The sequence below is a fragment of the Cherax quadricarinatus genome, chromosome 66 (genome assembly GCF_038502225.1).
Source record: "Cherax quadricarinatus isolate ZL_2023a chromosome 66, ASM3850222v1, whole genome shotgun sequence".
NCBI classification, from domain to species: domain Eukaryota; kingdom Metazoa; phylum Arthropoda; class Malacostraca; order Decapoda; family Parastacidae; genus Cherax; species Cherax quadricarinatus.
In genome coordinates, this window is record NC_091357.1 from 11,154,206 (window position 1) to 11,175,887 (window position 21,682).

A 21,682-nucleotide genomic window follows, 5' to 3' on the forward strand; every position below is an offset into this window, starting at 1 on the left:
TGTTATGCAGTGCATTTCAGCAAATTAGGTCAAGTTTGTCCCCAAGATGCAACCCACACTAGTCAACTAACACCCAGATACCTATTTAACTGGTAGGTGAACAGGGACAGCAGGTGTCTTAGGGAAACACATCTAATGTTTGCACCCATACTGGGGATCGAACCACAAACTTCAGTGTGTGAGTTGAATGGTCTAGCTGTCAAGCTACAGGACACCATTCTAGTGGACATGTGAGTAGCCTACATGTGGGTCAGTACATTGTCTTTGTGGGGGAGGCCCAGCTTCATCCCCTGCCTCACCTCTCATTGGTCCACACGTGTCCCATATGACTCTCAGATCTGTGTTTGTGATTAAATTAGTTGATTCCTGCATACAACTCAATACATGCAGTGTTATCATATCAATATGTCACTGACTTTTTTGGGCTATCCAAGTTATGCCACAGGCATAACACCAGACACAAACATCTCTATGACATTCCCCGTGTTCGACTAAACCTTTACAAAAATTCAATGTATTTCAAAGGACCTAAAATCTGGAACACCCTACCTGAAAACTCGAGAACTGCAGACACATTCATCACTTTCAAAACTACAGTTAGAAAACATCTTATCTCCCTGATACACCCCGACAACTAACTACATGATAACCACTTGGTGGTTCACAATTACACTCACTCACCCACTGACTATAAACCCAGAACTACTAATCAATCTTAAAATAATAAATCCTAACTAGTCATAAGTTTGCCTATGATACTCCAATATAGACACTTTGTACTGTGCCAAAACAAAAGCATTCACATTGCTAAACTCACAAATTAATACCATAATCTGTAAGGATTTAATGTTAAGAATTAATCTAAGTCTGCCCGAAATGCCTAGCCATGCTAGGTGTCCTAGTGGCCCCCCCCTCTATAATTAGTATTTTATAACATGTAAACCACACAATACCCAAAACCTGTAAACCCCACATTGTAACCCTTATAGAGAATAAACTTGAATTGAATGTATGATAACTGTAATTACGTGTAACTGTGCTCAAATGTGAGCTTACCGGAGACAATGTTTATATACAAATTGAGAAGGCAGACACAAACTGCATCTGTCCATTAGGGACTGTTTATATACATTTTATCTTCCATTGCAATAAAGGTTAAATAATGTAAGGAACCTAGATGTAACATGTATACAGTACCTACTTATATAATATATATTTATGCATCAGTTTCATTAGCACACTTGTATATTGTAGTACACAAACTAGGATGTGTGTGAGGGTTTGCTGTGCTGGGATTAACCCCTTGACTGTCGACACCCCAAATATTGAGGTATCTCCTGGTTTTGAAAAATTTTTGAAAAAAAAAAAAAAATATCTCATGAAATGACAGAGAATCTTTTTCCAATGGTAATGACACCAAAAGAACGAAATTTGATGGAAAACTTATGGAATTATGCTCTAGCGAAGTTAGCGACCTCAGTAATATTTATGAAGTGGCGATTTTGCCCAATTTGAGCCCTATTTTCGGCTAATTCCATTGTTCCAGTCAACCAAACTCATAGCTATTTCTTTAGAACTCCATTTGTTCTATCGACTGAATACAAGAAACTGCCCATTTACTGATTTCAACTACCCAATAACATGGTCAGAAATTTGCAATTTGGCCAATTTCACGCAAATAAAAAAATATGCCAATTTCAAAATAGGGTCCAGAATGAACAATGCAGACATTCCTGGCTCTAAAATAACATTTTCTTTGTTCATCAGTCATGTCTCCAGGCCCCTCTGGTACTACTACTATTGCTTTCTATTTTGAATTTTTATTCAGACAAAAAAATAGAAGATTTACTGCTATGCAGACTACTGCAATATTGTAATAATTGTATAAATAATGTCAACCCATTCATGACTGCATATCAGAATGGCTAGTTGGACATTTATTGAACAATGGCATCATTTGTTTACTTTTGAACATCGGCAAAAATCAATCATTTCCCCTACTTTGAGCTCCACTTCAAGGTTCTTTTCATGGCAAAACCAATCAAAATCACCTCTATTTCTATAATATGTTTTCCATTCTATCAAATGAGACCAAGAAAACGAGAATACAACCATAAATACTATACGAAAATACACCACAAAGTCGGCGTTTTAATCCAAAAAAACGGTAGGAGGTTTTTTCTCATTATACACTGCGTGCTGCAGGTTTTTTTATATGGTGCACACTGACCACACAGACCCATTCTCTCACATGTGGACCTACCAGCTTTCTCCTGCTTGATTTGAAGCCGCTAGAATTTTTGAGTACATATATGTCAAACACGTTGGCTCGTAAGATGTATATATATGACCGAAACAGTCAAAGGGTTAAGGGCATCCCACCTACTTACCCTTCCTTATATTAATATTTTTATTGTTGAAAATGCAAGGGAAATGATAATTTTATTATATTCCTTTATTTTAATGAATTTATTAATATGTAATAAATAGTTTATATTTGTAAAAGCATTCTAGTACAGTGGACCCCCGGTTAACGATATTTTTTCATTCCAGAAGTATGTTCAGGTGCCAGTACTGACCGAATTTGTTCCCATAAGGAATATTGTGAAGTAGATTAGTCCATTTCAGATCCCCAAACATACACGTACAAACGCACTTACATAAATACACTTACATAATTGGTCGCATTGGGAGGTGATCGTAAAGCGGGGGTCCACTGTACTTAGTTTCACAGGAACGAGAGATACAACGGCCCTAGGAGCATCACAATCTTCAGCCCAACAATAGCATCAACACATGCTCGTCAGTGCTTGCCGCAGCCGCAGCAAGCAGCAACAAGGCTGCTCCTATATCTTGCCATCCCCTGGGCCTATCTGAACTCCAGTGATGGCCAAATTTGCAAGTACTGCTGCAACAACATGCAAGTAACCTATAGTGACATAAAAACTGACGGTGACGACAACGAAATGGACTAAATATGACAAAAGAGGGACCGGCATTCAAGTACCAGACCTGCTGCCAGACGTGAACCAGACATGAGACGTTTTCCACTACAATGAAATAACTGACCTCCATATCAACTGCACCAGTGTTCAACGGGAAGACAACATGGCAGAAAACCTGATCAACTAAATCTCCAAGGAAATGACAGGTCTGTAGGACTTTTTTCTTCAGTGCCAAACGAGGGAAAGAATTGAGCCTTTAAACATGGCTGACCGGCAACCAAACAGCAGCTACTGCCAGACGTACAACTAGCGAAGTGAAATTCTCGTCTTTACTGACGTTCATCTGTTGACAGTAGCATCATATCTGTACCACCATCATATCACCTGTACCAGTGCTAACGAGAGGGAAACACAGGAGACATCGTCAAATCAACAGTACAAAACTCCAAGGTTATAGGACGGTTATCCCTCAGTGCCAGTCATGGGAAAGAAGTGAATAGTTAAATAGTCAAGGTCAATGTTTTAGTAGGTGACCTATATTTAGCTGACTAGTGTACAGTGAGAGAATCATAGCAGAAAAAGCCAATTATATCTATAAGCTCAAGGAAAGTCAGGTTGTAGGTGGCATTACTCCCCTCAGTGTTTTAAAAATGGCTGAGTCAGCAGAACAGGTCAGGAGACAACAACACGACACAACCCCCGATAAATGGAATTGAGGGTGATTTGGAAGGATAAAACCATTGATTAAACCTTTCTGGTCTACCAGAATGGAAAGGAGTTAGAAGTTAATTGGTGAAGCCAGACTGTGAAGTGAGGTGGGAAGGGGAGTGTGTAATAAGGGGTTAACTGTAAGGGGTTTGTGAAGTTAAGGGAAAAACAAGCAGTGAAGAGGGTTTTGAAGAGGAAATTTTACTAGTAATTCAGTGGTGATTGCTAAAGCTGATACTAAGTGTACTAGGGACTGGAAAAGAGAAATAAATATTATTGTATATGAGTAAAAGAGCGAAGAGTGAAAATGGCAGGCATTAGGGGGGTACAGGCTGCCATAATTATATTTATCTTTCTTCTTCAATTCCATGAAAGAAATCAGTCATGGGGGCTGGAAAAGGTGAATGGAGTAACAGCGCCCTGGACAGTAAAAGCCCAACAGTTGCCATCCTACCAGAAAAGTAAATCTCACTATCGCCGCAAGGTATGGCAACACCGCATACCCAAACAAAAACAGTGGCACACAGCTCTTATTGTAGGGCTCTTAAGTGGTGATATCCAAATTAATCCAGGACCTCAAACTATTGTGCAGAGGCAAAACAGACAGATAAATGACGGCGATAATGACGGTCTAGTAGCTAGGGATGATAACCTTAACTCCATATGTAATGCATACATAGGTCAATGTGAGACAATACAGCCATTATTATCTCAAACATTACCAAACAGGTGCATACACTGTACTAAAGTACACATGAAAAACAGAAAAGGCACCTTATGTAAAATGTGTAAGGGGTGGGTGCATGATGGATGTATGTACAATTATAGCAACGGTGCCAGAATTCATTTTGTGTGTAACAAATGCACTTTGGCACAGTTACCCTTTAGCAGTGATGACATTGATTTACCTAATTTTAATACAAATGACCCATTGCCATATATTGATGATTATGATTGTTTTATGAAAACAGGCCTTCACTTTATTCATGTCAACACAAGATCACTTCTTCCTAAATTGGCAGAGATTAGGATTCTAGCTAACAAAATTAGGGCGGCAGTTATAACCATCTCTGAATCTTGGTTGGATGATACGGTGACTGACGACGAGGTCAAAATAGAAGGTTACAATATAAAACACTTAGATAGAAACAGAAAGGGTGGTGGAGTATGTGCCTACATTAGAAATGACTTAGCTATACACAAATAACCCGCACATAAAAGAGAGAAGCTTACGACGACGTTTCGGTCCAACCTGGACCATTGACAAAGTCACACTGTGTGACTTTGTCAATGGTCCAAGTCGGACCGAAATGTCGTCGTAAGCTTCTCTCTTTTATGTGCGGGTTATTTGTGTATCGTTCCAGTCACGGTATTGTGCCTTTTTTGTTATTTATAAATGACTTAGCTTACAACCCAAGACCTGATTTAAATAACAATAAACTGGAGATTCTATAGTTTGAAGTGCTGCTTCCCAAGACCAAACCCATCTTAGTAGGAGCTAGTTACCGCCCTCCTACCCAGGACCAGTTCTTAGAAGACTTTTCCAGAGTATTGTCCGGACTTGAAAACAATTGCGAGGCAATAATACTGGGTGACTTCAATATCTGTTTTCAGCAGCAAAATAACGGGCTATGCAAAAGGTATAAGCAAATTCTAGGATTAAATAGCTACACTCAACTAATTAATACACCAACCCGGATCACACAGTTCTCAGCCACCCTAATTGACCACATACTTTGTAACCGCTCTGAGAACATTAGTCAGTCAGGCGTCATTACCACAGGTCTTAGTGATCATTTCATCATTTACTGCACCAGGAAAATCACTAGGGATAGGATAGGCCTACACAGGACAATAAAAATGAGGTCAACTAGAAACTACAGTAAAGAAACACTGGTAAATAGGCTACACAATTGTGACTGGACAGAGATAACAAGTTGCATGGACATAAACGATGCCTGGGAAAAATTCAAAACAATGTTCACTGCCATCCTTGATAATATTGCACCAGTCAAAGAGGTTAGGATTAAACGAAGAACTGAACCCTGGATGACTACTGAGATATTAGATAATATGAAATTCAGAGACCAGCTGCTAAAAAGATTTAAAGCAAACATATAGGATATTGCAGCACTAAATGAATTCCAAAGGGTGAAGAACAGAGTACAGAGACTTATAAAAGGAGCAAAGGCAAAACACTATTGCTCAAAAATTGAAGAGTATAAGCATAACCCCAGAAAGCTCTGGCAACAACTAAAACAGTTGGGGTATAGCCATAAGCCAGTAGATAGGTCTAACATAGTACTCACTATCGATAATGAAGTATGCCACGAAACATCTAAGGTGGCAAATTGTTTTAATTCCTACTACACATCTGTTGCATCAACACTAGTAAGTAAACTACCAGCTGCATCAAATACCTTTAACACAGACTCTGATAAGTTTCAAACATACTATACCAATAAAGGGGTAACCCCAAACAGTTGTCAACTAGTAAGTGTATCTCATGACTTCATTCAAAAAGAGCTAAGCAGGTTAAACCCAACTAAGAGCACAGGCCCTGATAACATCCCGTCTAAGTTCCTAAAAGATGGTGCTTCTGAACTGTCAATCCCTATTGCTCACATAATAAATCTATCAATCACCACTAATACCGTACCGGAGGGGTTCAAGGAGGCCAGAGTTACTCCTATCTTCAAGAAAAATAATAGGTCTGATGTAAGCAACTATAGGCCTGTTAGTATACTCAGTATAATATCTAAAATTCTGGAGAGGGCGGTGTATTCTCAAGTAGTTAAGTACCTTAATGACAACAGCATTCTCCATAGCTATCAATCAGGCTTTAGAAGATCCTACTCAACTGACACCTCCCTTATTATTCTGATGGATTACCTGAGAACTGAAATGTCAAAGGGGAACCTCATAGGTATGGTAACCTTAGACCTGCAAAAGGCCTTCGATACTGTCAACCACAATATATTATGCAAGAAACTTCAAGCTATCGGTATAGGTTCTGTAGACTGGTTTAAGTCCTAACTTAGCAACAGGAGACAAATAGTCAAAATCAACAAAACGGAATCAGAACCCCTGCCGATAACATGTGGAGTTCCCCCAAGGTAGTATTCTGGGTCCCTTATTATTCTTATGTTATGTCAATGATATGCCTATCAGTGTCAAGTGCAAACTCCTACTGTATGCAGATGACAGTGCTCTGTTAGTGACAGGTAAAGACCCACAAGATATTGCTAATGTTTTAACACTGGAACTGGAGTCCTGCAGCAAATGGTTAGTAGACAACAAACTATCATTACACCTAGGGAAAATTGAAGCCATTCTCTTTGGCACGAAACATAAACTGAGAAGGGTAAATAATTTTAATGTTCAGTGTAATGGGGAGCCCATCACTTTGGTTTCATCAGTAAAATATCTGGGAATCCCCTTTGACCCATGCATGTCAGGAGAATTGATAGGGAACAGTGTAGTAAAGAAAGCGAATGCCAGACTGAAGTTTCTGTATAGACAAGCACAGTGTCTACCTACTGAGGCTCGCAGGACCCTATGTCTAGCCCTTATACAATGCCATATGGATTACGCTTGCTCTTCATGGTACTCTGCCTTGACAAAAAAACTGAAAGATAGACTGCAAATCACTCAGAACAAAATCGTAAGATTCATCCTGGGGCTGGGACCAAGAGAACATGTAGGCCAGGATGAATTACAGCAGTTGGATATGCTGAATGTTGAAGACAGAGTAAAACAACTGAAGCTAAATCATGTTTATAAAATTGCTCACAAACAGTGTCCAGAATATCTTACTGTCAATTTTGTCAAGGTTGGGAACCAAAGCAATCATAGTACTAGGGGGAGAGAGCACAACTTTGTAGTACCCACAGTCATTGGCCAGGCGTCAAACACCTTTTATTGTACAGCAATAAAGGAATGGAACAGACTACCCGCACATGTCAAAGCCAGTCATAGCATGAACCAGTTCAAGAAGATTGCCAAAAGGTGTCTGATGAATGTAGCTACAGAAAGGGAGGGGAAAGATTTTTTATTTTTTAGCTAACATACGTGTAAATTTTACCTTATTCCTAGTAATGACCCTCTTATTGTAGATAGTCTTAATGACCCTCGTGTAGTAAATAATCTTTTTAGTATGATAATAAGATGTTATCTTCATTGTAGAATAATAAGAAAATATTATAACCTTTATATTATAATAATAAGGTAAAAGGACCCCAATGGAAATAAGTCACTCTGTCTGACTTTTTTGGATTATCCTAGGTTCTCTACACATATGCTGCTATGTATGATAATTCTATGTAACTGTATTTGTGTATACCTGAATAAACTTACTTACTTACATGCTGATAGCCTTGAAAAGCTTGTCTTGTGATGTTATATTTTTCATGTTTTCTTGGATCACTTACATTTATATTATGGTAGGTATTACTCTGGACACATTTATTTAGTAAAGTCTTAACTGGTAAAATATGGCATTTTTTACTGATATATACAAGTGATCGCTGATAGCAGATGATAGCCTGTTATATTGTTGCACACGTATTGTACAGAATTTCTGACTAATCTAGTACAACTATCGACTTTAGTGTAAAAGCCTTAACCATCCACCTCAGCAAACAATCCACAACCTTCCACCTCAGCCCAGTAGGGCCATAGCATCCCTCTCCATTCTCTTCAGAATCAATGAAATATACCAGCAACCACAATATAAAGTAAGAAATATTATTTTGGTAACATATGTAGCATTAAGCAATGCATTAGACATAATACATCATGACAATGAACTACAATTACAATTTTTTTTTTTTTTTTTATTATCACACCGGCCGATTCCCACCAAGGCAGGGTGGCCCGAAAAAGAAAAACTTTCACCATCATTCACTCCATCACTGTCTTGCCAGAAGGGTGCTTTACACTACAGTTTTTAAACTGCAACATTAACACCCCTCCTTCAGAGTGCAGGCACTGTACTTCCCATCTCCAGGACTCAAGTCCGGCCTGCCGGTTTCCCTGAATCCCTTCATAAATGTTACTTTGCTCACACTCCAACAGCACGTCAAGTATTAAAAACCATTTGTCTCCATTCACTCCTATCAAACACGCTCACGCATGCCTGCTGGAAGTCCAAGCCCCTCGCACACAAAACCTCCTTTACCCCCTCCCTCCAACCCTTCCTAGGCCGACCCCTACCCCGCCTTCCTTCCACTACAGACTGATACACTCTTGAAGTCATTCTGTTTCGCTCCATTCTCTCTACATGTCCGAACCACCTCAACAACCCTTCCTCAGCCCTCTGGACAACAGTTTTGGTAATCCCGCACCTCCTCCTAACTTCCAAACTACGAATTCTCTGCATTATATTCACACCACACATTGCCCTCAGACATGACATCTCCACTGCCTCCAGCCTTCTCCTCGCTGCAACATTCATCACCCACGCTTCACACCCATATAAGAGCGTTGGTAAAACTATACTCTCATACATTCCCCTCTTTGCCTCCAAGGACAAAGTTCTTTGTCTCCACAGACTCCTAAGTGCACCACTCACTCTTTTTCCATCATCAATTCTATGATTCACCTCATCTTTCATAGACCCATCCGCTGACACGTCCACTCCCAAATATCTGAATACGTTCACCTCCTCCATACTCTCTCCCTCCAATCTGATATTCAATCTTTCATCACCTAATCTTTTTGTTATCCTCATAACCTTACTCTTTCCTGTATTCACCTTTAATTTTCTTCTTTTGCACACCCTACCAAATTCATCCACCAATCTCTGCAACTTCTCTTCAGAATCTCCCAAGAGCACAGTGTCATCAGCAAAGAGCAGCTGTGACAACTCCCACTTTGTGTGTGATTCTTTATCTTTTAACTCCACGCCTCTTGCCAAGACCCTCGCATTTACTTCTCTTACAACCCCATCTATAAATATATTAAACAACCACGGTGACATCACACATCCTTGTCTAAGGCCTACTTTTACTGGGAAAAAATTTCCCTCTTTCCTACATACTCTAACTTGAGCCTCACTATCCTCGTAAAAACTCTTCACTGCTTTCAGTAACCTACCTCCTACACCATACACTTGCAACATCTGCCACATTGCCCCCCTATCCACCCTGTCATACGCCTTTTCCAAATCCATAAATGCCACAAAGACCTCTTTAGCCTTATCTAAATACTGTTCACTTATATGTTTCACTGTAAACACCTGGTCCACACACCCCCTACCTTTCCTAAAGCCTCCTTGTTCATCTGCTATCCTATTCTCCGTCTTACTCTTAATTCTTTCAATTATAACTCTACCATACACTTTACCAGGTACACTCAACAGACTTATCCCCCTATAATTTTTGCACTCTCTTTTATCCCCTTTGCCTTTATACAAAGGAACTATGCATGCTCTCTGCCAATCCCTAGGTACCTTACCCTCTTCCATACATTTATTAAATAATTGCACCAACCACTCCAAAACTATATCCCCACCTGCTTTTAACATTTCTATCTTTATCCCATCAATCCCGGCTGCCTTACCCCCTTTCATTTTACCTACTGCCTCACGAACTTCCCCCACACTCACAACTGGCTCTTCCTCACTCCTACAAGATGTTATTCCTCCTTGCCCTATACACGAAATCACAGCTTCCCTATCTTCATCAACATTTAACAATTCCTCAAAATATTCCTTCCATCTTCCCAATACCTCTAACTCTCCATTTAATAACTCTCCTCTCCTATTTTTAACTGACAAATCCATTTGTTCTCTAGGCTTTCTTAACTTGTTAATCTCACTCCAAAACTTTTTCTTATTTTCAACAAAATTTGTTGATAACATCTCACCCACTCTCTCATTTGCTCTCTTTTTACATTGCTTCACCACTTTCTTAACTTCTCTCTTTTTCTCCATATACTCTTCCCTCCTTGCATCACTTCTACTTTGTAAAAACTTCTCATATGCTAACTTTTTCTCCCTTACTACTCTCTTTACATCATCATTCCACCAATCGCTCCTCTTCCCTCCTGCACCCACTTTCCTGTAACCACAAACTTCTGCTGAACACTCTAACACTACATTTTTAAACCTACCCCATACCTCTTCGACCCCATTGCCTATGCTCTCATTAGCCCATCTATCCTCCAATAGCTGTTTATATCTTACCCTAACTGCCTCCTCTTTTAGTTTATAAACCTTTACCTCTCTCTTCCCTGATGCTTCTATTCTCCTTGTATCCCATCTACCTTTTACTCTCAGTGTAGCTACAACTAGAAAGTGATCTGATATATCTGTGGCCCCTCTATAAACATGTACATCCTGAAGTCTACTCAACAGTCTTTTATCTACCAATACATAATCCAACAAACTACTGTCATTTCGCCCTACATCATATCGTGTATACTTATTTATCATTTTTATTCTTTTTTACGATTTCAAGTCTAAAAAAAAAAATTGTCAGTTTGGGGGTTTTAGGAGCATAACCCAATTTTACCCGTAAGTTCTTAAGTTAGTTTTACACGATTTCATCTTACACTGAGTTTTCAGGAACGTAACTACCGTGTTAACCCTTTCAGGGCCTGTGCCGTAGATCTACGGCTTTACGTTGAGGGTCCAAACCGTAGATCTATGCCAAAATTCTAGCGGTGTTAAATTTAGCACGAGAAGGCCGGTAGGCCTACATCTGAGAGAATGGGTCTGGGTGGTCAGTGTGCACACTATAGAAAAAATCTGGACGCCCGCATGGCATTGTGGGAGCACGGCCAAAGTAGCTTTGTTCATCATGCCTGGCGGCAAGGAAGCTCTCACTCCCCATTCACTCTTCGGGCGAATTCTGACTCTCCTCTTCACAACTTACAGTTCTAAGACTGATGGAAGTGGAGTGCAAGAGGAATTCTATATACCATATTCATTGCACCATATGGTACCATTGTACCATATGGTACAATGGCACCATATGGTACATTATACCATATGGTACATTATACCATATAGTACATAGTACAGGGACCCTAATGGAAGTAAGTCTGTATGACTTTTTTGGGTTATCCTAGGTTCTCCAAACATATGCTGCTAAGTACGATATTCTATGTAACTTTATTTGTGTATACCTAAATAAACTTACTTATGATGCAACATGTGCTTGAGTAAGTTTATTCAGGTGTACAGAAATACAATTACATGGATTATTATACATAGCAGCATATGTATAAAATCCTAGGATAACCCAAAAAAATCAGGGTGACTTATTTCCATAGGGATCCTTGTATCTGTACCATATGGTGTCTTATACTGTATGGTACCCTGTGCCATATGGTACCCTGTGCCATATGGTACCCTGTGCCATATGGTACCCTGCACCATATGTTTTCCTGTACTGCATGGTACCCTATACCATATAGTACAATGTACCATATGGTACCCTGTAACATGTGATACCATGTACCATATGGTCAATAGTAGGTGTTGGTGGCACAAGACACCAGCCAAGGCTGAGTGAGTGGCCACACAAGCTAGCTACTGACTCAGCAGTTTCCAAGACAAAGTGCTTTGTCATCCACCTCAAGGAACATGTCCAGTTCCTGTACATTTGTAAATATATAATAGAACATTACTAATATACAATATTTTTGCATATTTTTGTTGTAAACAATTATTGTAAACAAAATAATGATGAAAATATAAGTGTGTTTATTGTGTTGAATACAACAGTACCATATAGTACCATATGGTACAATGAACCATATGGTATCATTGTACTGTATGGTACAATGTACCATATGGTACCATAAGGTACCATTGCACCATATGGTACCATTGTACCAAATGATGTCATTGTACCATATTCTACCATATGGTATCATTGTATCATATGGTACCATTGTATCATGTGCCATTGTACCATATGGTACCATTGTGCCATATGGTACAATTGTGCTATATGGTACCATTGCACCCTATGGCACCATTGTACCATAGGGTACTATGTTGTTGTATTCAACACAATAACCACACTAATATTTTCATCATTTTGTTTACAATAAACTTGTAAACAAGTTTTGTAAGCAATATAATGATAAACAAATTAGTGCAGTTATTGTGTTCAATACAATGAGCGTACACTTATACAATATACAGTATATTGGTCTCACAGGCCACAAATGTTACTAGAAAAAGAAAAAAATTAGAAAAGAAAAGAAAAAAGTATAAAAAACGTAAAATAAAAAAATGCGATTTTGCGGAAGTCACTAATGTTGCCGCCACCCGTTCATTTTGGTCAACTTCCCGCCGCTGTGTACTGATCAGAATTTTTTTTTTTGTTTTATTACCTTCACAAAAATATTATCTTTAGTTCTGTAAAAAAAATTATTTTTTTTTTTTCAAAATTTCTTGGCCATTGGGGCACCCGTTCAGATTTTGGCCTTGGACCCTGAAAGGGTTAATCAGCAGTATACCGTATACCCTGATAACTATACTAATGCATACCTGTACCTAAATAAACTTACACACTGTGTTTGAGTGCAGGCACATTAAAATCACTAGTGAGACACTAAAAGTGTCTCACTAGTGTTGAAGACACAATAATAATAATAATAATAATTTTAGGTAGTAGGTTGGTAGACAGCAACCACCCAGGGAGGTACTACCGTCCTGCCAAGTGAGTGTAAAACGAAAGCCTGTAATTGTTTTACATGATGGCACGATTGCTGGTGTCCTTTTTTCTGTCTCATAAACATGCAAGATTTCAGGTACATCTTGCTACTTCTACTTACACTTGGGTCACACTACACATACATATACAAGCATATATATACTATACACCCCTCTGGGTTTTCTGCTATTTTCTTTCTAGTTCTTGTTCTTGTTTATTTTCTCTTATCTCCATGGGGAAGTGGAACAGAATTCTTCTCCGTAAGCCATGCATGTTGTAAGAGGCGACTAAAATGCCGGGGGGCAAGGGGCTAGTAACCCCTTCTCTTGCATAAATTACTAAGTTTAAAAAGAGAAACTTTCATTTTTCTTCTTGGGCCACCCTGCCTTGGTGGGATACGGCCGGTTTGTTGAAAAAAAAAATAATAATAATAATAATCACTCTGGGGTGCTTTAAATGCTGTATATTACATTACTATAGACATTTTCATTAATCCATCTATGACATTTTTTCAAAATTATTTAAGAAACATGCTACATATATAAACATAATGCATATAACCACAGTAGAACAAACTGACATGAATATGAGGTTGTGGTGGCCAGGTAGCTTGTAGTAGTGATGGTAAGAATTATGTTTTCTCTAGTTCAACACCAGAGAAGCTGTGTACAGTACAGTATTACTGGGGTAACTGTAGAAAAAATTCCTTTTGTATGCCTTCACTCATAGCAGCATTCACTCTAAAAATGGTGTTGCAAGAGAATGGGAGTGTTGCTATTGTGTATTCTACTGCACCAACATGAAGACAATTTGTACACAATGTAAGGTGGAAAAACACTTCACAATCACATGCATACTGCGAAGTGAATGAGTACCAACATACAATGGATATTTTTTTTAACAAGTTGGCCGTCTCCCACCGAGGCAGGGTAACCCAAAAAGAAAGGAAATCCCCAAAAAGAAAATACTTTTATCATCATTCAACACTTTCACCTCACTCACACATAATCACTGTCTTTGCAGAGGCACCCAGATACAAGTTTAGAAGCATATATAAAGATATATAACATACCCATCCAAACTGCCAATATCCCAAACACCTTTCAAGTGCAGGCATTGTACTTCCCATTTCCAGTACTCAAGTCCGGCGTTATAAAAATAATCAGTTTCCCTGAATCCCTTCACTAAATATTACCCTTCTCACGCTCCAACAGCTCATCAGGTCCCAAAAACCATTTGTCTTCATTCACTCCTATCTAACACGCTCACACATGCTTGCTGGAAGTCCAGCTCCTCGCCCACAAAGCCTCCTTTACCCTCTCCCTCCAACTTTTTCGAGGATGACCCCTACCCCGCCTTCCTTTCCCTACAGATTTATATGCTCTCCAAGTCATTCTACTTTGATCCATTCTCTCTAAATGGCCAAACCACCTCAACAACCCCTCTTCAGTCCTCTGACTAATACTTTTAGTAACTCCACATCTCCTAATTTCCACACTCCGAATTCTCTGCATAATATTTACACCACACATTGCCCTTAGACAAGACATCTACACTGCCTCCCCACTGCAGCATTTGCAACCCAAACTTCACACCCATATGAGTGTTGGTACCACTATACTTTGGTACATATTCTTCTTTTCCTCCATGGATAACATTTTTTTTGTCTCCACAGATATCTCAATGCACCACTCACCGTTTTTCCTTCATCAATTCTATGGTTAACCTCATCCTTCATAAACCCATCTGCCGACAAGTCAACTCCCAAATATCTGAAAACATTCACTTCTTCCATACTCCCTCTCTCTAAAGTGATATCCAATTTTTCTTTATCTAAATCATTTGATACCTTTATCACCTTACTCTTATCTATGTTCACTTTCAACTTTCTACCTTTACACACCCTCCCAAACTTGTCCACTAACCTTTGCAACTTTTCTTTAGACTCTCCCATAAGCACAGTAACATCAGCAAAAATAACTGTGTCAACTCCCATTCTGTATTTGATTCCCCATAATTTAATTTCACCCTAACATTTATGGAGCCCCCTTTCCCATGTGTTTTATAATAATAATAATAATCTTTATTTCCACAAGTGAACCTGGGTGTTTTGCCGTGAGCTCTGCGTCTCTTGGTTCCGTACTGAAACTTTCCAAGGTTTTGAGTGTTTTAAAATTATTATGTATACTCATAGCATCATTCACTCTAAAAATGGGTAGGTGATTAGGCGATTATCTTGCATATGGCAATTTAAAAATGAAATAATCTATTTTTGTGTTACGATGGCATCTAAGAAAAAATTGTTGCAGGAAATTAAAAGTGCTACACCAGTGAACACTAAAGTTATAAAAAACCTGATAACCTTATGGCTGTCATGGAAAAACTTTTACTGATGTGGACTGAAGATCAAGTAGTCACATGCCTTTAACCCTTTGACTGTCGCGGCCGTATATATACGTTTGTGAGGTACCGTGTTTGACGTATATATACTCATAAATTCTAGCGGCTTCAAATCAGGCAGGAGAAAGCTAGTAGGCCCACATGTGAGAGAATGGGTCTGTGTGGTCAGTGTGCACCACATAAAAAAAATCCTGGAGCACGCAGTGCATAATGAGAAAAAAAAACTCCGACCGTTTTTTTTAATTAAAATGCCGACTTTGTGGTCTATTTTCGTATAGTATTTGTGGTTGTATTCTCGTTTTCATGGTCTCATTTGATAGAATGGAAAATATATTATAGAAATGGAGGTGATTTTGATTAATTTTACTATAAAAAGAACCTGGAAATGGAGCACAAAGTACAGGAAATGTTTGATTTTTGCCGATGTTCAAAAGTAAACAAATGATGTCATTGTCCAATAAATGTCCAAATAGCCATTCTAATACGCAGTCATGAATGGGTTGATGTAATTTTTACAATTATTACAGTATTGCAGTAGTCTGCATAACAGTAAATCTTCTATTTTTTGTTTGAATAAAATTTCAAAATAAAAAGCAAGAGTAATATCACAGGGACCTGGAGACATGACTGATGAACAAAGAAAATCTTATTTTAGAGCCAGGAATGTCTGCATTGTTCATTCTGGACCTTATTTTGAAATTGTCGTATTTTTTAATTTTCGTGAAATTGGCCAAATTGCAAATTTCTGACCATGTTATTGGGTAGTTGAAATCGGTAAATGGGCAGTTTCTTGTGCTCACTCGATATAAAAAATAGAGTTCTGAAGAAATAGTTATGAGTTTGGTTGACTGGAATAACGGAATTAGCCGAAAATAGGGCTCAAAGTGGGCGAAATTGCCGATTTTTAAATATCGCCGAAGTCGCTAACTTCGCGAGAGCGTAATTCCGTCAGTTTTCCATCAAATTTCGTTTTTTTGGTGTCTTTACAATCGGGAAAAGATTCTCTATCATTTCATAAGAAAAAATTATTTTTTTTTTTTTCGAATATTTTGCGACACCAGGAGCAACTTCAGGATTGGGCCCTTCGACAGTCAAAGGGTTAAGCCATGCCATTATCCAGTCCAAGGCCTAAGAGAGGCTGAGGTGGAGAAGCTGCTGAAAATAAATATGAAGCTAGCAGAGGCTGATTTCATTTCCTTCTGACTTCCTATAATAAATAATACTCACCTCTCACCCTATGTTAAAGCGAAAAATATTTCAAGGTACGTAATGAGTGTACTGTATGCGCATTTTACTTTTTTTAATTTTTTTAGGTCTAGTTCTATTGTTAACTTTATATATGATAGTGTAAACATATTATCAGGCATGTATAGGCATTTAAAAGTGAAAAAAAAAGCAATTCACTTTACAGCAATTTTTGTTTTATGGCAGCAGCCTGGAACCTAATCTGCCGTATAAGCGAGGCCCTCGTGTATAAACTTCTCTATATATATTACCAATACCTATATATAACCTTTACCTATGCATAAACTTAGTTCATCTATAGGAGAGTCTTGATTAACACATCCCAGTAACACATTTTCAGCAAAACAAGATTGAAATATTTTACGCAAGTTCAGGTTACACAGGAGAAAGTCTAGAACAGCATGTTGTAAATTTAGGAGAAAATGTGCATCAGTCTGCTTTGCATGTTACATCCAGTTAGAATATGCTGTGTGACACTTCCCCTCCACACCACACCAAGCCTACAAGCATTATTTTTAGAGAAAAAGCTAGTATCATCTTTAATATGAATAACCTTCCTTGCCGCCAGCTGAATGTGTCTATAAATTCCCATACCATACTCAGCTGTTTACTTTCATATTCAGCATGATGTATCAAACCCATTTCTTACAATCAGGTATTCAAAGAGTCTGGCAGAATTAAGGAAAGCATACTATCTTATGTAAGCTATATTAAATCATATATACATCACTGACTGCAAGCAACATACCTTAACTTCCTGTTCAAGTTTACTCATATTAGTGTCCAAGCCTGCTGCCACAGAATCATATGCATGCTTCTTGTCATTATAATCCACGGTTAAATCTTGTGCTTTTTGTCTCAGAGGGCGCAGTTCTGAAAAAAATTTAATATGTGTACAAATACTGTAAATGAACATGAGTATCACATATATGCTTTGCCTCATTCTGCATCATCACCACTCCCTATCCCATCTTGCAACCCTCTTTTATTATGGTATTGCACATTACCTCTACCTTTATGGCTATTTATTAGTACATTTACTAATGAGCTGGAAGCAGTAGTATGCTGCTAAGAACAGGAATCTTCAAATCAGGTATAAGATTAGACTTCTCAAGCATGATTGGGAAAGCCTTGATTTAAACTTAAAAGAGCAACAACATAAGACCAACATTTAAAAACAATAAGGAAATATGCAGTGGAAGATCTGTAATAAATCTTTATGGAGATGTATAAAGGCTTTAGTGAAGTAGAAAACTCTGTATAGATAACCATATTTGATTGCTTTGGTGGGATGTAGCTGGTTTGTTGAAAGAAGAACCATATTTGATGCAAAACTAAGTGGTCTGTATATACAACAAAGTAGGTGATTATCTTGCATATGGCAGTTTAAAAATGAAATGATCTGATGAAAGCTAAGTTTGAAACACCTCTAAATAAAAATTCTGTAATAAGGTGTATATATATATAAAAAAAAAAATAGAGCAAGAGTTGCCTTAATTACCTAGTGCCGAAAGTCCCCTGTATTTCTTTAATATGCTTTGTGCTATAAAAAAAATCTGTTGCCAATGGGAGATTGTAAATAAAGTACTACATGCACTTACCTTTGATAAGTGGGGCCAGGCGTGCTTTTCTTTCTGCAATTTTACGATTCAACTCCATAACCATGCCAGACATTTCCTCAAGTGTCTGTCCTTTGCGTTCATCAACTTCAGCTTTCATTGATGAAACCTTCTCCATGGTCTCCTGAGTTTCACGGAAACCTGACACACCCATCTGCGACTCTAGAGCACTCTGAAAGTTAACACAAGGCAATCCTACACACAGGAAATGTTGGCCTACATTGAACTACAACAAATGGTTTTCTATTAAACATTTAAGATTCTGGTCATCTTTCCACTGCTGTCGAGTTTGGGAGACCATACACTCGCACTTGTGTACTGGACACACGTGACTCGCTCATGGATATCACAGAGAAAAATGACTGACACCACTCTGTGAGGAATGTCAGGTCACAATGTCCATCCAACATTTGCTAATAGATTGTCTTGCCTCTCAGGGTGCATGCAGAATCCACACTTCCAACACCTTAGCCATCTCAACACACACTCTCATGAACCTCCTTGTAGAAAGTCCCACCTTTGACACAGACTCCTGGACTTCTCAACTGAAACTAACCTATTGCACCACTTACTTTGATTTCCAGTTAGAATAAACTAGGGGTAAGCCCCCCACCCCCACTAACCCCTAACTTTACACACCTTACCTCACTCATTCTTAACCTTTGCACATTTTTTCACATATCCTCCCCTGCAGTACTGTATGACCCTTACAGCTTTAGTGCTTAATTTGATTATAATTATAATAATAATTCTGTTTTATTTCCTTGGAAGTAAATTTTGGTAAATCTAGTAAAATTAAAATCACTATATAACCATAGACTTACAAGTTGCTCTAACATTTGTGCCTCTTTGGAATGCAGAATTTCTCCAGTTCGACTAAGAACCCCAAATTCAGCTCTCAGTTCACTTAATTCAGCTCGTTTCATTTTGTATGCTGAGCTCTTGCCCCTTAGTTTATTGACATAGCGCTTGAACTCTTCACCTCGGAGGACTTGTTCACCAGAGAACTGTTGAAGTTGATCCTGCTTGTCCTGCAAGAGATGGTAGATGTAATATAGTATTTGTTTCACACCGACAGTCTTTTAAAATAATGAAACATTAAAACACTCTTTATTTGGATGAAATTTGTATTATGTGATATCCCATTACTATGGAACCAGTAATTCTCTCTGTGCAACATAAATATAATCTTACAAAATCAGTGCAGTTCACAAAATGTAACAAGAGTCCTATCATGAAAAGAAGTTCAGTGTTAATGACCTGATTGAGATTGCTACAATTGCTATGGGCTTGGCATTTATCTATCTAGATATATATATCTCATTTCTTTCTTTCAACGCACCAGCCGTATCCCACTGTGGTGGGTGGCCCAAAAGCAAAAACAAAAGTTTCTTTTTTTAAATTTAGTAATTTATACAGGAGGAGGAGTTACTAGGCCCTTGCTCCCGGCATTTTAGTCACCTCTTACAACACGCATGGCTTGCGGAGGAAGAATTTTGTTCCACTTCCCCATGGAGATACCAGGAAATAAACAAGAACAAGAACTAGAAAGAAAATAGAAGAAAACCCAGAGGGGTGCATATATATATATATGCTTGTACATGTATGTGTAGTGTGACCTAAGTGTAAGTAGAAGTAGCAAGACGTACCTGAAATCTTGCATGTTTAAAAGACAGAAAAAAGACACCAGCAATCCTACCATCATGTAAAACAATTACAGGATTCCGTTTTACACTCACTTGGCAGGACGGTAGTACCTCCCTGGGTGGTTGCTGTCTACCAACCTACTACCTACAATATAGTATATTTCTTTCTTTCAACACACTGGCCGTATCCCACCGAGGTGGGGTGGCCCAAAAGAAAAAACCAATGTTTCTCCTTTTACATTTAGTAATATATATAGGAGAAGGGGTTACTAGCCCCTTGCTCCCGGCATTTTAGTCACCTCTTACAACACGCATGGCTTACGGAGGAAGAATTCTGTTCCACTTCCCCATGGAGGTAAGAGGAAATAAACAAGAACAAGAACTAGAAAGAAAATAGAAGAAAACCCAAAGGGGTGTGTATATATATGCTTGTACATGTATGTGTAGTGTGACCTAAGTAAGTAGAAGTAGCAAGACGTACCTGAAATCTTGCATGTGTATTGGACAAAAAAAAAGACACCAGCAATCCTACCATCATGTAAAACAATTACAGGCTTCAGTTTTACACTCACTAGGCAGGACAGTAGTACCTCCCTGGGCAGTTGCTGTCTATAGTATATTTACTTATACATATTATATATAGTACATGTATATTTATTTATACATATTATAGGTAGTAGGTTGGTAGACAGCAACCACCCAGGGAGGTACTACCGTCCTGCCAAGTGAGTGTAAAACGAAAGCCTGTAATTGTTTTACATGATGGTAAGATTGCTGGCGTCTTTTGTCTGTCTCATAAATATGCAAGATTACAGGTACGTCTTGCTACTTCTACTTACCCTTAGGTCACACTACACATACATGTACAAGCATATATATGTATATATACGCATCCCTCTGGGTTTTCTTCTATTTTCTTTCTAGTTCTTGTTGGGCCACCCTGCCTCGGTGGGATATGGCCGGTTTGTTGAAAGTTGAAGAAAAGATTTCTTCCTATACTTTCTAAGTGAAAATTCATTTTTCTACATTCATAGGATAATGTCATTACAAAGGAACTGGAGGTACTTTATTCTTCCATAGATCAAACCTCATTACCTTCCATTTCCCAAGCACTGTATGACTCCTGTGGGTTTAGCTCTTTCCCATGAATTTAATAATAAATAGACATATTGTTAGAGTGTGAGCAGGGAAATTTTATGAAAGGATTAAGGGAAACCTGTTAGCCAGACTTGAGTCCTGGAGGTGGAAAAGTGCCATAACTCTGAAGGGCAGGAATGTTGCAGTCTGAGGGTAATCTGAACTGTGATGTCAGAACACTTTTGGCAACACAGTGACTGAATGAATGATGGTGATTTTTTTTCCTCTGGGTGACCCCTGCCTTGGTGGGAGAGCTACTTAGGTAAAAAAAAAAAAAAAGAAAATTAAATAATATTTGATTTCTAAATTTA

General features: G+C 38.5%; 1 protein-coding gene across 1 annotated transcript in view; it reads right to left on the minus strand.

Annotated features, from left to right (window-relative positions):
• Positions 1 to 21,682, minus strand: part of LOC128704076 (intraflagellar transport protein 81 homolog) — a 71,919-nt gene that overhangs the window by 31,611 nt on the left and 18,626 nt on the right. Inside the window, exons 10-12 of the mRNA XM_053799088.2 lie at positions 19,413 to 19,619; positions 18,571 to 18,760; positions 17,718 to 17,842 (exon numbers count right to left, since the gene is read on the minus strand). Of these exons, the coding sequence (XP_053655063.1) occupies positions 17,718 to 17,842; positions 18,571 to 18,760; positions 19,413 to 19,619 (522 nt within the window). The remainder of the gene's footprint in view (positions 1 to 17,717; positions 17,843 to 18,570; positions 18,761 to 19,412; positions 19,620 to 21,682) is intronic.